General features: G+C 35.8%; 1 protein-coding gene across 8 annotated transcripts in view; it reads right to left on the bottom strand.

The window, feature by feature from the left end:
* NBEA (neurobeachin) overlaps positions 1 to 15843 on the bottom strand; it is a 467825-nt gene that overhangs the window by 346236 nt on the left and 105746 nt on the right. For all 8 annotated transcript variants that reach the window (XM_032099592.1, XM_032099586.1, XM_032099589.1 and 5 more), the window contains exons 8-10: positions 13417 to 13563; positions 5973 to 6170; positions 5428 to 5561 (exon numbers count right to left, since the gene is read on the bottom strand). In XM_032099592.1, the coding sequence (XP_031955483.1) occupies positions 5428 to 5561; positions 5973 to 6170; positions 13417 to 13563 (479 nt within the window). The remainder of the gene's footprint in view (positions 1 to 5427; positions 5562 to 5972; positions 6171 to 13416; positions 13564 to 15843) is intronic.

Here is a 15843-nt window from a genome sequence, read left to right as displayed (position 1 = left end):
AAGCATGATGATGCAGTACTTCCAATGGTTATGATACTGTTTAGAAGTACCTTAGAAGTCAGGAATTTGCACCATTAGGATAAAAGTGAAATTTGCCTTGGCTTTTTGTTTGTTTTGTTGTTGCTGCTGTTCTTTTATTCTATAAACCACTACCCAGATTAGTTTCTCTAGGTTCCTCACTCCCATGATAATTTTCTCTGTCAGATATGCCTTAATATAAGTTTCATCTTGGATCGTGTATTACAAAGTTATCTGGATTAGGTTTTACAAAAGGCACCTTTAGATAAGGTAGGCATGTTGCCTTGGAGATCTAAGTATGATTATTAATAACAGACCATTTAACTTTGAGAGTCTGTATAAAAGAAAATGATGCAAGTATTTTTTTTTTGTCTAATTCTCTTTGGGAAAGAATTCTTTATAAGATAAAAATCCTTTATTTGTATTTTCAGCTTCTCCAAAACAATACAAGGAGATTCTATGAATAATTCCATCACAGGCTGTTAATATAATAATTATTGAAAATTAATCTTAGCATAAACAGATAAAGTGGTATTAAGGAAAATCATACACCAACAATTAACATTTCCATGAGCTACAGCTATGGCAGCTCTCTAAAGTGCTTCCTTAGCTTCCAGTTTAAGTATGTTTTTTCTTTCTGTAAGCTTGTTGCAGAGAAAGGGGAAGTGACTTCTTTCTTATGCCTTTTCAATTTTTTTCTTGTAACATGTGATGAAGCTTATAACACTACTAATCATGTTTCATTCATAAACATGAATCAGCTGAATAGGGGTTGTGTGAGAGAACTAGAGAGGCAAGCCACATCTGCTAACAGGCAAAATATTTTGGGACACAGACTCCAGTAACAAATTAGTCACCCTTAATAGTCCCTGGATATTCTGAATTATGCAGAGGTAGGGCAGTTTAGGAGCTTGCGAATGGTTTCTACTACATGATGCAGTGGCTGTAGTTTCATCATAAACCCTTGTCCAGGCATTCTGATTTGCCAAATCACATTCTGGCTGTCACAGCTTGGGAAAATTCAAGTACCACTGATTTTATCTGAGCACAACTAGGTCACACCAGTGATGTGAAATTTTAGGAGCAATATCCAGCATTCTTCCCTTCAAAACACAGAGGGAAGGGGTTACCAGCACTAAACAATGCAAATTCTGAATTTTACATTGGAGTCAGCAGTGGACTGGGACCTTGGCTGTCCATGAGAGGCATAAAGGCAAATGCAGCAACCTCAGGAAAGATTACTTCCATACCTACTGTCAAGTTTAAATACCTGTGCCAGCTATGACAAGAAAATGACTGAAAGACAGGATGAGAGGACAGGTTAGGAAGGTAGGATACTACATGGCATTCAACTTATTTGCTGCCATGATCTATAAGATGAAATCAATTAAACTAAAGACATTAATAAGAATTATTGGAAACTCACAGATTTTTCATATTAAGCTAATAAATAAAATCAATACATCAAATTCTAATTCCTGTCAAGATGTGTTGTTTCATATCTGTGGAAACTTCCTGTTTCTTATCAAACTATTAATCTTAAAAAGTACATGCAGCAGCACTAGTAGATAGTAACCCAAAACCTCATCATCTGAACATAAAAAAATAGTAAAGGAAAAGAAAATAATTACTAAAATTATTAATGAGATATTAACTGGCCAAAGCAAAGCGCACTAAACATTGACAAGAAAAATTGAAGAGTAGGAGTTGCTGCCCTATTCAATGTTTCCGTTTTACTGACTGACAAGAGGTGCGCAATACACTCTGTAACAGGGTTATCTGCATTCAGTAGTGAAAATAATGTCAGTAATAAAACTGTCTGAAAAGTTGCTTACATTTACTTTGCTACAAACTCTAGTTGGGTGTACATATCACCTTTAAGGTGGACATAGACACTGTATTTATTTAGTAGGATAAACAGTAGATGTATTCTTAAGTTTTATTGCATGATGTATGCGATCTAGCAAATCCAGTGATGAATTTCTAGAATGAGACTCTGAGGGAAGCCTGTGCTGGAGCAGGCTTCTAGCAGGACCTGTGGCCCCATGGAGAGAGAAGCCCGTGTGGGAGCAGGTTTGCTGGCAGGACTTGCAACCCCATGGGGACCCACACTGCAGCAGTGTGATCCTGAAGGATTGCACCCCATGGAAGGGGCCTGCGCTAGAGCAGCTCATGGAGGACTGTCTCCTGTGGGAGGGACCCCGTGTTGGAGCAGGGGAAGAGTGTGAGGAGTTCTTCCCCTAAGGAGGAAGGAGTGGCAGAGACAATGTGTGATGAGCTGACCAGAACTCCTATTTCCTGTTCCCTTCTTCTGGGAAAAATAGAAAGAGAAACCAGGAGTGAAGTTAAGCCCAGGAAGAGGGGAGGAGTAGGGGGAAGATGTTTTTCAGATTTGGGTTTATTTCTCATTATCCTACTCTGATTTGATTGGCAATAAATTCAACTAATTTCCCCAAGTCGAGTCTGCTTTATCTGTGACAGTAACTGGTGAGTGATCTCTCCCTGCCCTTATCTCAACCCACAAGCCTTTTGACATATTTTCTGACCCCTGCCCAGCTGAGCAGGGGAGTGATGGAGTGGCTTTGGGTGGCAACTTGATACATCCAGAGTCAGTGCACTCTATGCTTCTTTTTATGACATTAAATGCCTTATTGTCCTAAACCGCTAATTATTTTATTCAAACCAGAGTAAAGAAAATCAGGATGAAAAGTAGCAGTCTTGGAAGCGAAGTTAAAAGACCACTCTCCTGAACACCAGGGGTATAATTTCATCTGAGAAAACGTACTTAAGGTATGAACACAGTTTCCATTCTTTTAATTCCAGTGTACAAGAGCAGAAGAATTTATACAGCGCTCCAGAACCAGAATTGTAGGTTATTTCAATACTTGGCCTCATGGAAAATGTAGCTAAGGCACACAGGGATATACATATAACAGGAATAAAGACCATTTACAAAGAATACCACTAAACCATGAATTTGCTATATTCATATTGCCCTGCTTTATAATTTAAAATTTTATTTACAATAAATCTATTCATTTAGAAAATTAAAATTCAATATGGATCAAGATGATTAAAAAGAAAGGTGTTCCTCATAGTCCTGTTAATAAAGCCCTTCTAATTTTAAAAAAATCCAAACAACAAATCAAATAATTGAGAACCCTGAACTTATTAAACAGTTTTTGATATTTGCAGGAGAGAAAGAGGATTCAGAAAAGTAGTAGAACTGGGGCAGCCCTTTGTTGCTGTTGTACATATATTTTTATAGGTAAGACAGGTATAACTGAGTATCAGATACAGTTTGACATAAAGAGAAAGAATAATCTAATAAATAAGGGGGAATGAGGAAAGGACTCATTAAGTGCATCACTTCCCTTATTCCACTCCTCAAATGAACCTTATGTTTAGCACTCTTTCTACATTACCTCCTTTCTTTGATCCCCAAAATATTTTATTCTTCTATTTGTCTACTTCCTTTTTCACTTTCAGTATTATTGTTCTTGATATCTATAGCCCATTAAATAAAATATGAGAAAATAATGCACATACACCAAAAACATTTTAATCCAACATATAAGTTACATCTCATCAAGCAGCCATTTGCTTAAATTTTTTTTCAATATGTCCTTGAGTTAGGATCACATCCTCTTGTATTATGCATTTGTACAATCATATAGCACAATTAATTACAGATCTCTTTTTAGAATATAATCTAATTATAGAAGAAATGCATTGACCTATTCAAGAATAATTTTTTTTCTACTTAAAGTTCAACTAGCTCCAGAAATGTTCTGTACATTTTCAATTAAACATTATGAATGTTCTTACTCGCTGGGTAGACCACACACTTGGGAAGAATTAGTCTTAATCTCAACTTCTAAAACTTACATTACATTAGCTCTTCATTTTTAAACAGATCTAGTTATTGCTTTGTCATCTATTACAGATTCAGCTCATTAATGAATTTAACATATATTTTATTCTTATGTGGGGACACATACACACATAACCTTGCTTAAATTAGAATAAAGCATTTTTTTCTTCTGCTTTGCCAGAAAATAAAAACATACAGGGATTTTTTTTCCAAGCTTATTTCAAACCAAGTATTTCTTTTTCTATTTCCCTTACTTTACAATGCTTCAATGCCAAGTACATCCTGAAAAAGAGACTTAAAATATATATATATATATATTCCACGTGAGCCAGTACACAACCAGCTTTTCTGTCTTTCAAATATGTTGGCAATTTTAGTATTATTTAATTATTTTTTCAGTTAACTAATGTTTAACTGAACTATCTAATGCAATAAGAAATATCTAGAATAATTAATAGAAGAATATTCTAGAATGGAAAATAAGCCATGTGCTCTGCATAAGCACCTGTTTTATCACTTTACTCATATAGAAAAGTCAGCTTACCTTATCCCTAGACACTGCTTTCTAGCAGGCTTTGGTTACAAATAATCCTACGGGGAAACACCATACCAGTTCTTCAGCATTACCTTTTCAGATTTGTTACCCCCAAATGTTTAGGCCACACATTTTTCTGGAGAAGTTTAGCTGTCCTGTGTTGCCTCTAGAACAGGAGGCTGCCCTGACAAGCAAGTAGCAAGAGATCTTTGCAAAAATAACTATAGTTGAGCTAGCTTTGAGCAAGGAGTCACCATCCCTGGAGGCATTTAAAAGATGTGCAGATGTGGCATTTAGGGGCGTGGTTTAGTGGTGGACTTGGCAGTCCTAGGTTAATGGTTGGACTCCATGATCTTTGAGATCTTTTCCATCTTAAAGGATTCTATGATTCTAAGTCAGCATGGGTACTGACAGACTCCTAGGTAGTCCTTTTCAGGCTTCCAGTGGAAGCATTAATCTAACATCTGTGAAGGCTTTTCAAGTTAGAGATGTCTTCCATAGTATCAGAGGAGAGACTACATGGGTGCCAGCTTAAAATTCTCTTGGGGTGTCCCCAGTCACTGTTGCAACTGTAATATGGCCACAAAACACCTGATCATAGCTCTGTGACTTTCTGACCATGTGTAATTAATTTTTGAATGTTATGAAATATGAATTCAAATGACACACACTTTGAGAATGTAAACAACATTGCACTCTCAAATAAAAGCATATTGATTTCTTTCAGAAGTTGGAAGAACTGTCATAAAACTACCCTTAAAGACTGTAGAGTGATTTGAATTTATTATTTAATCATATCAGTTTTATGCCAGTTCAGACGGGATTCTCATCAGATCAATACAATTTACATATTGTACCGTAAACTATTTTTAGAAAAATAGTAACTTTTTCAAAGAAGCAGGGGCAAAGTGTAGAAAAAATTATAGAGCATTCCCACAAAAAAAGGGGAAAAATATTGTAAGATTAATTTTTTTTTTTATCTTGGTTAAAAGAGGCTTACCAAACTGTTGTTTCCACCTGACTGTCATGCAGCTGTCGATTGTCTAACTGGGCAAAGAGAGGAAAAAGAACCTGGATCCCTCCAATGGAATGAATTGCGCTGTGAATGGAGTGGGTTACAATAGCTTTCACGTCCTAAATATATAAAATAAAGGAAAAACCACAATTAATCTCAATTTTAAAGGACAGTTAAAAATAAAATTTGGAGCTCTTTAACCCCAAATTGAATGCAGACTTTTTTTAAACTTTGCTTCATTACTTTGTTTCATTCTATTACAATATTTCAATTATAATCACTGTATTTAAAGGCAAACATTAAACAGAAAATTTTCAGTATCATGGAAAACTATGCCTCATGGTATGCTCTATGTTTCTCATGGAATACTTTTTTTCTTGCTTTAAAAAGTGAGCAAAGAAAGAACAGTTTAAGTGAAAGTTATATTACAAGCTGACAGAACACAAAATAACAACCTCTGTACACTATCACACAAATCCTGTGATGTTCAGCTAACAGTAATCACAGAACATCAACTTAGCAGCACAAACCTGAAGCATGAGAGCATGGGGGGAGTGTACAAAAATGGAAGGATTCTCCTTTGGTGAGGATTCAAGGCATAGCTGAGCATCGGTGGCCTTCGCATTATAGGTAAAAGCGATGCTACTTGCGAGTTTCCCATCATACAGGACTTGTTTATGGTGCTCAGCCAGATGAATGTCACTCTCTGATTTAAATTTGAATGTGCTCTGAAAAAAAATGGAAGTTTTACAAGGTGATTAATTTAGACAAATTCCCTGACACAAAATGTGCAAAAACTACATTGGACTTGAGAAGGAATAAACAAACTACTAAACTTTGCTTGCATTTACAAGTAGCCTAATGCTACTGAACAATGAGATAGATTTTCTTATTTACTCTACACCACATCATTACATCAATGCAATATTTGGTATTTTATGTATTATCTCTCCTTTTTGCATCACTGTTTACAAGTTTCAGAAGTAACTATCTTAAAAAAAAAGTCACACTAAGTATCCATAAATATGTTAAAATAAAAATTAAGCATGAAACACATTAAAAATAAAGAACAAATTAAATGCCCTATATTTTAGTATATATAAACTCACTCAAATTAGAATATAAAATGCTATGCCATGTTGACTAAAGGAACAGGTTTTTTTGAACAGTATTAAAAACCATGCTTCATTAACAGTCAGGAGTATATATAAACAAGCTACTTATACTAAAAAAAAAATCCAAAATAAATCATAAATGCCATATTTCACAGTAATTATTCTCAAATTCAGAGCTCTTGTAAGGAAGACTGAAGTATTTAATTGTTATTTTTAAACATATCATGATTCATATCTGATCTAAAACTAAGTTTTCTGGCAAATCAATAAGGCATGAGAAAATAGATTTCTGTCTTTCTGCAAAGCATTGTCAGATTTACTTATAATATAACTATTGCATACAACAATCATTTAACAGTGGCAAAAAGACATCTAGTAGTAACACAGTAGTGCTGTACTGATACAAGGAAAACAAATTTGTTAGAAATGACCACAATTTAATGAAGATATCTATCCATCTATCTATAAAATGTTATTTCTAAAATATTTACTCAGTTTAAAATAATTTATTTCTGAGGTTATATATTAATCATTTCCCTTGCTCTCACTGCATATAGTGATCATAATTCTCTTTATCCCTTTGGTCCTACCAAATCTCCTCTTTCCCCCCCCAGTATGAAATCCTGTATCATGAAACTACTGAAAGTACCATAACTGGGGTTTTTGCTATCCATGTTAGAATTAACACAGGAAACTTATCAGCTCTTTCCAAACAAATCAGAGGTTCCTACCATTTATGTAACCCCATAAACCCCATGCAGCCTTTTCAGAGCTCTCAGGGCTGCTAGAAACCCTGAAAAAATTCTCTTGATTACAGCCAAACAATGGGAAAGTGCATCTGCTCAAGTGACTGACACATGGCAATATAAGGTCTGCTGACTAGCACCCCTTTGTATGTGGGTCATAAGCTGAACAGACTGGCCACGTGACTGGAGCTGCTGCAGAACCCTTGGAGCACATCTGTTGGCCAGCACTGTCCCAACCTTGGTGATGCCCGGCAGAAGGGAGGCTGCAATGCTGAAAAGGTACAAGACAAAGCTACCGTAACAGAAAGCACAACCAGGAAGGGCAAATGCATGTGAATGGTTCCACCTCCACTGGACAATGTAGGATAATATCTTTAGCTGCACTAGGAGGGGTGTTGCAAACAGATGGAGGAAGGTGTTGCTTCCCCTCTACTTAGCATTGGTGAGGCCACACCTGGAGTTCTGGGCTACCACTGGGAGCCATGGACTTACTGGAGAGAGTGCAACGAATGGCCACTAAAACATGAAGGGACTGAAGCATCTCTCGCATGAGGAAAGGCTGAGAGAGTTGGGACTCTTCGGCCTGCAGAAAAGAAGCAGCAGAGGGGATCTCATATATAAATAACAGAAGGGAGGTTAAAAAGAAGATAGAGTCAGACTCTTCTCAGTGGTGCTCAGTGGCAGGACACAAGTCAATGAGCAAAACTGGAACACAGGAGTCTCCCTCTGAACATCAGAAAACACTTTTTCACTGTGAAGGTGCCCAGCAAGGTGATAGAGTCTCTATCTTGGGGCATATTAAAACACTGTCAGGACATAGTCCTGGGCAACTGGCTCTAGGCAACCCTTTTTGAGCAGGGAGGTTGAACCAGAGGACTTCCAGCTTCCAGTTGCTTCCTGCATCTTCAACCACTGTGTGATTCTGTGATTTGCGTTTGGGTAAGGAGTCTGTTTTGTAGGGAAACTCCCAGTGATCCCCACTTAATGACTGTTCATATTGCAAAGCTGTTCGGAAGCAAAGAGACTTCTTTTAGGCTGAAACTCAAACGTCCTGCAATTGGTGGTATTTATTCAGCCCAAAGGATCCGACTACAGCCAATCCAAAGTAAAAACACCAATATAACACACTCTGACCATTCACTCCTCAACTAAACGTTTTAATCTAGAATTGTGTTCCTATCGTGCTACACTACTTTCTGAAATAGAAATTCCCAAAGAAGGAATATTATGCTTAGAACTTGAGAGCTGGCTTTCTGTTGATATGGCTGCCTACATGTCACTTATCGGGAAATGACTGCTACAGATTAGAGATTTGTCCTGAGGAAGGTGACATGTATTTCACCCCAGACGGCATTTTAACTATACATAGAAACCTCTGTGCACTTTCTGCAGAGGAAAAATAATTTAGTGATTTCATTGATTTCCAAAGACATCTACATGATGTATGTACTGTATTTTAACGTTTTACCACATGAAAACACTTATTACCCTGAAACTCTTTCATGCCTCTCAGCCTTTTCAGATTCCAAAACTCATAAATTTTTTCCACTATTCAGTTTTTCATAACTTTGCTGTTTAAATATGTCAAAGTGTTTCAACACAAAATCTTATCGTTTCATTACCATGAAATTTTGCAATGTTCTAAACTGCTTAAGTTAAATCAGTTTTATACACAAATTTTGGCATTAATCTACCTCCTAGTTGTCAGTGTTTAATATTCCGCAAGAAATTATCAGAGATCACTATTTGAAAGTCAGACACAAAAAAGTTACGAATCAACATAATACTGTCTCACACTTTTGGGGCAAAAAACAAGAATTAAAGGAACATTCTGCCATTAAAGCCTAACAAAAGCAATCATGAATTGGAAATTCTGGTTTCCTACTCAAAAGATTATTATAACAGAATGGAAAGAGACGCTACAAATTCTGATATATGATACTCCTTTATTACTAACATTGATCCACAGAAAGAGAAAAGAAATTTAGTATATGCACACTGTTCTGGGGACTTGGGAAAAGACATCCACAGCAGGGTAGTAGAGGCTGCTGTGCATATAAGCTCAAGTTACTGGTCACTAAAGAATGCAACTCTGAGGTCTGGCACAAGCAGTGTGAGGGCATCAAGAGAGAAAAACAGAGCCTTGGATTTAACATATTCTATATAAGGTTATATATATATATATATATATATATATATATATATATATATACAGGATCCATACAAAATATGTTTGTTGCTCCCACAGGAATAGGAAGGAACAGAGAGACATGAGAATTACTCCAGCACTGTGTTCTTCAGTAAATCTGTACTTGATCAGGAACACTGTTTAAATACCAGCAGCTCTCCCCTTTCCTTTAGCAGCAAGACTGTGGCTTTTTGATTTACTATTCACTACATTTTTCCCCTGTAGGTTCAGCATCATACATAAAATATTATCTTGTACTATATAATCGGTTTAAGCAAATTTAAATTTTCAATGCTATTTTCTGTGTGAGTGTGCAGGCATGAGTGTATTCTTACTACAACCTTCTTATGTGACAAAAAGATTGATATTGCAGCACTGATCAAGAGCAAACTCAGATGCAGCAACATATGGAATAATCTGGTAACTTGCTTTGAAATGCCTATGGGGCGGTTAAGAGGAGTGGCACAGATTTGACAGGGCTATTAGAACAGGGCTTTGAGAAACATCCTTTTATAAACAGCACCAAACAATGCTATCAGATGCATCTCTTCCTCTCACATTACCTCCCTTGCCCCTCCATTCTGTTTATCAGCCCCTCAGGATCCCAGCAGACAGCTTTTCCTCTCTGCTGCCTGGGAACGAGGGCGGGCAGCAGAGAAAGCACAGTGAGACCAAGGATGCTGCTCTCATTTCCTTTTTCTTTCTTCAATCTCTAATAACTGAAAGGGTCCATGGAGTAGGTAAAAGTCCTGTTCAGCAATGGCAAGGCTCAAACTGAGCATGCTTTATTACAAATAAAACCTGGGAATGCAAATACTGAATCATAATATTTCTACTAAATAGAGTTTTAAATTTAAAGATACATTATTAATTAATTAGGGAAGACATAATGGAGAAGAGACAAATCACATGGTTCTATTGCCAGTATATTTGCCTCTCTTCTCCTCTTAAAAATTTGATTATGAGTAATTTCTTTGCAATAGCCACTAAGAGTGTCAGTTTTTTAATATTGCTACTCACACAATGGAACTTTTTTTTTTAAAAAAGCCTTTTGCTGCAAGTGAAAATTTAGTATTTCAAACTAAAACTTCTATTTGCCTAACAAATTTTTATATTAGGGCATGCTGGTTATAACCAAATGCACTCACAAGAACATGCTGAGCAAGATCTGCTTCTATGTTACTACACTCTGTATAAGCATGTCATGTGCAATAAATAATATAAACAATACACATAAATATATAATTATTTGATGTGCATAATAAGTAAGATTTATTTTAATGACTTCTCTAGTCAATCCTAAAACCTGTTGCTTCTACCTGCACCACAGAACAGGCATGGGACAAAGTGCAACAGATTCATTTTTATTTGTAGATCAAGGGCTCCCTTTTCCTGAACTTTGAGGCTTTGGTGTAATTTGCAACATAATATATATGTATATTCACAGATATGTGCAAACTGTCGTGTATGCTGGTAGATTTCTCTGTATTCCAAAGGTTTTAATAGCAGTCATTGTATCCTAGAGGCATTATGAATGACTGTGAGGGCAGCTGAATAAGAGGCAAAATCATAAGTCTCGTCTCATGAACAAAGTAGGTAGAGGAATAGTCGCTTCCCCTAAAGAATCAGATCCTCAGATATAATGGACCAAAGTATGAACTGTAAATCACAGGAACTGCCGTATGCTGTCATAGGCAAGAAAAAAGATCTGTATGAAGACATTTTCCAAAAATTCTCCACTATTTTGAATAATCCTTCCTTGGGAGGAAAAGTTTGGCACAACTGGAGTTCACAATTAATCTAGGGTCTTTTTAGGAAAAGTTGAACAGTTGATTTTCCCTGCTGGCTAACAGTACCAACAATTAGAATGAGCAGGACATGTAGTGAACTACTTAAGAAAAGTTTCTGAAAGGCCAGTTTGTATCATCAAGTTGGATAAGAGCAAGAACATGACCTCTAATATTCAGCAATACAAGCTATGTGTCAGTTGAGGCTCCCTCAGACTATTAAACACCATAATGAAGTATTCTGAACTGGTGGACCTTTGCACCAGCACAGAATTGGAAAGAATTCACAGAAGTAACCTTAAATGAGACATGAAACAGGCAGGCTTTGCGTGAAAGCTACAGTTGGTGCCCTGAAATCTCTAAATTGCAAGACATAACTTCTTTTTTGGTTGTGAGTAGACCTTGCATTGGAACAGGGTCAAAAAAAGTCTTCTGTTTTGCCTTAATTTTCTGGGGAATAAGAAAGTCAAAGAAATTAATGTTGTTATTTCTAGGGTACTGCTCTGGAAGCCTGTTCTTTTTAACTGGTATTAAATAGTAAAATATACTTCCTGATTTTTAGACAAGGAAGAAAACTCCTTCAGAGAGCAAGGGGGCAGTAACTGTGCTGTGTACATGACCCAAATCTAAAAACATGATACACAAAAGAAGAATCTCCCCGAAATATTAAATATATCTGACATTTTAAAAAATCACTAAGAAGCTACAGGTGTGCAGAAATGTAGTTTAAGGGAAGCCTATGAACCAAGCAGGGCAATTTGACAACTGTAATAGCGTTAGTGCAGCAACTACGGGAAATGTCATTTAGCATGAAAGCTCATATCCTTATTGACCCCTTCAACACTCAAAAAATATTACATAATTTTCACTTCTTGAAACACATGAAAGCCTTATTCCTATTTGATATGACTTCAGCATGCTTCTGCATACTGAAATCCAATAATTTATTGAATTCATAAAGGTTTAATACATTTATTATTAAGAAGTATAAGGCTACATTAACTTATTTCATATGACCAAAAAATATTTGCAGAAATATTTGTCCAAACAAAATACAGTATTAAGTTTGGAATAAAATACTCCTTGTTTGCACAGGTTATGGACTTTTCTTAACTGACTAAATAGTTTTAGTTTCAAGATAGATTTTAACCATCAACCACATTCAATAGACTTCCTCTTCTCCACGTAATCCTGACATATACATGGTTATTTAAACTACATAGATACACACCATGAAAGATATTTTCAAATGTCCCTGCCATTCAAGTGCTAGCTCTAATCAAATGATTAAGAGTATGCATTTTCAACACACAAACTTAATACTATTAGAATCTAAATGTTGATTTTTACTTGTGGCTTTTAAAATTTTTTATTTTTAGAGTAAAAGATATATATTGAAAAACTGAAAGTCTACTTCAGATGAAACCACAAATTTCAAAAATTAGAAAAAAGAAAGCTTGGGAATAACTCATGGTATAAATTGAAATTCAATATTGTTTACCTAGGCTTAGATTAATTTTCAAGTACTATCCACTAAGGAATTTCTGCAGATTTCTGCAATGTATCTGTGTTTTTTTCTTGATGAAATAATACCATACACAGCCATTATAAGTCCTAATTTCTGACTAGAGATCCAAGCTTATGCATGCACCATTAATTAGTCCAATCTGTCCCCTCAATATTAGTGACAAAGCATGAGTAAAAAGCTCAACTTTTACTTCAACTGGACTGCCTGAAACCATGCATTTGTACAGAATTGGTTTATTCTGCCTTGTTGAACGTCAATCTGCCTTAACTCAGGTTTTTAAATACAAACAGTAGAGAAGAAAGTTACTTCTCTGGTATTCAGTGCACCAAATACGAAATTTTTCTAATCTGATTATGACCCGAAGTGATAAATTTCACATACAAACATGTTTCAGCTGTGCTTTGAACAAAACTTTCGTCTTTCAAAAAGATGGTAAAAATTAGGGTTAGTTAGGATACTTGACAAAATAGTCTTATGTTGCTGAAAACAAATCACATGAAAAATATCTATGTGATCCTAAGAAGAATATCCACATGCATATATATCTTCCAACTATATCTATCAATCATTTTCTTTTGCCAGTTTTATGATTCTTAAGATCCGGTATTACCTTATATCCAGGTCCTAACTGATGTATTGCAAAAATCTGTGCTGGGTTGAGTGCTTCAGTGAATACATATACTGCTCCAAGCTGGCCACAGAACACTCTATTTGCATCAGCAGTCTCCGAAGATCCAAGAAAACATTTATCATAGCTCTGTATCAGAAAGAGGCAGTTAATAATGAAATAATATTAATGCACAGCTACTGAAGCCACAAATAAAGGGAGGCTGTAATTAAAAAGATAAACCAACCATTATCAATCTTTTATTACTTCCCTGTGGTGAACAACTTCATTTTGAATATAGTAGCATTAATTGTTTTAGAGGTCCATAAGAATGGCTGCTAGGATTTGTTTTCTATTAATTGGTCAACATACAACAGAGAAAATTAGAATAGTACATTCAAGTACAAAATAATCCCCCCTATTGCCTTCTAGGAATATGAAACACTTGAAGTTCCTTGTAATTGTACTCAGAACTCCTACTGCTAATACACAAGAACACATGCTGAAATGCACTCTTCTTTCACTCTTCCGCAATAGAGGTAAACATCTCCAGCAGAAAAAAAAAATTAAAAAAAAAAGAAAGAAATACAGATTTTCTAATTTTAGCTGGTGCATGGTTTCTCTCTGACCACAGCCTATAATGGTTTGGTTTGACCTTAAATCCTCTTCTGCCTTCTATACTCACAAGAGGTTTTTTTCCATCCCTTCTTCCAAAAACTATCCCTCCCTTCTGCTGTTCTCTATCTGCCCACGACCGTTATATTTCAGATTAGAAATTATTTCTGTGGCTATTTTGCAAGGATTTGTTTAAGTTTTTCAGGTGCTTCCAAAAAACCTGTCTAGAACAAAGACCTGAGAAACCAGAAAACATGATACAGCACAAAAGGACAACAGGAGGAAGTTCAAGGATCTTTGAAGGTTATTCATTCAGCTTCCTTGAGTCAAATATACTTTATTGAATGGAAACACGGCTCTGATCTCACTTTCTGATCTGAATCAGCAAACCAGCAGAACCTGCATTAGGAAACCTGCTTTTTCATCTGGCTTGACTACTGAGTTTTACCTTAAGGAAAACTTCTGTCAGTCTAGAGAATGAAATCAAATATGGCAAGCTGGTACAACAACTGGTCTAGGTGGATAGGCTATTAACAAGGAAAAGGGGACTCAGGTGTAAGGAGAGACAAAGATCTAGAGGTCAGCTTTAAGAACAGGTGAGAAGAAGTAGCCAGGATTTTATCCTTGATTTATCTTCCTTTGATTTACCTATCTTAATTTTGTTTTCCTTAGAATTTCTATTTTTTAAGCAATGTTTTTGACAAAATTAAAAAACTTTTGGCAAAAAAACCCTACACTAAAATTGATTAATAAAGTTGTATGCACTAAGTACAGTGCAAAAGATGGGTTAATCAGACCCCTTTGACCCCTGGTAAACCTAATGGCAAAATTTTATAAAAATTTTCAGTTACTTTATTCCAGTCCTACTTAGCCTTGGAGGCTTTCCTTACACTCTTGCTATTACTGTCAGAAAGTGTTACGTCAATTAATGTTGAGCAATTGCCATTTTCAATGGTTATTTGAGGAATTTGTCTGAGCTACTGATACCACTTTTTTCCTAGTTGATACTTAAATATTCTGAGACTACATTCCTGCATATTATAAGGGTATTCTCCTGGATTCCTCTAGTAATCATTAATTTTATAACAGCTATTGTAGCTCTCAACCGATTCTGAGTTCTAATTATAGTTAAGTTCTAAGTTTGTTAGCCTGTAGTAATTTCCTGTTCTGTCTTTTTTCATTCTTCCCAGTTTACACTTTCTCATTTCTGGCACTTCATTCTTGATTTGGTGCTTCCATTATTTTTAATTGGAGGGGAGGGCTAACTCCTGATTTCCTGGTAATTTTATCCACTTCTGTTCCAGATGCCAAGTAATCTGTAAACCTGATTTATTAATTAATTTATTTATTTAGAAATCATCACCCAATACTCATAGCTCATCTGTTCTTCCTCCAACTATCTCACATTTCCACAGTTTTAAACCTGTCAGACACCAAGTTTGCTTGCCTATTTTTGTACATCCCTGGTAGTATGTCACTAACAACTCCAAGATGAAGTGCTTGACAGATCTACTTTACTTGGCCCAAAACCTCATATCTTATTTATATAAAAAAAATTAAACTCTTGGAACTTATGGACCTTGTTATTTAAGGACTAAACTTTATCCTTAATAATCTTGATAGTTACAAGCCCTTTTTCAAATGCAGTACAAGTGCTACTGATCTTATCAAACTGTTGGCTTTTCATCACTTAAATAAACTTTTTTAGATCCTTCTACAGGTTCCTTATTCTACAATGGGAATGCAAAGTTCTGTGAAAGATGTCAAGACATCATAAGTTCATCTTCATCCAACTATCTGAATAAAATCTTCCAC

The sequence above is a fragment of the Corvus moneduloides genome, chromosome 2 (genome assembly GCF_009650955.1).
Source record: "Corvus moneduloides isolate bCorMon1 chromosome 2, bCorMon1.pri, whole genome shotgun sequence".
Taxonomy (NCBI): domain Eukaryota; kingdom Metazoa; phylum Chordata; class Aves; order Passeriformes; family Corvidae; genus Corvus; species Corvus moneduloides.
This window is presented reverse-complemented; position numbering and strand designations above follow the sequence as displayed.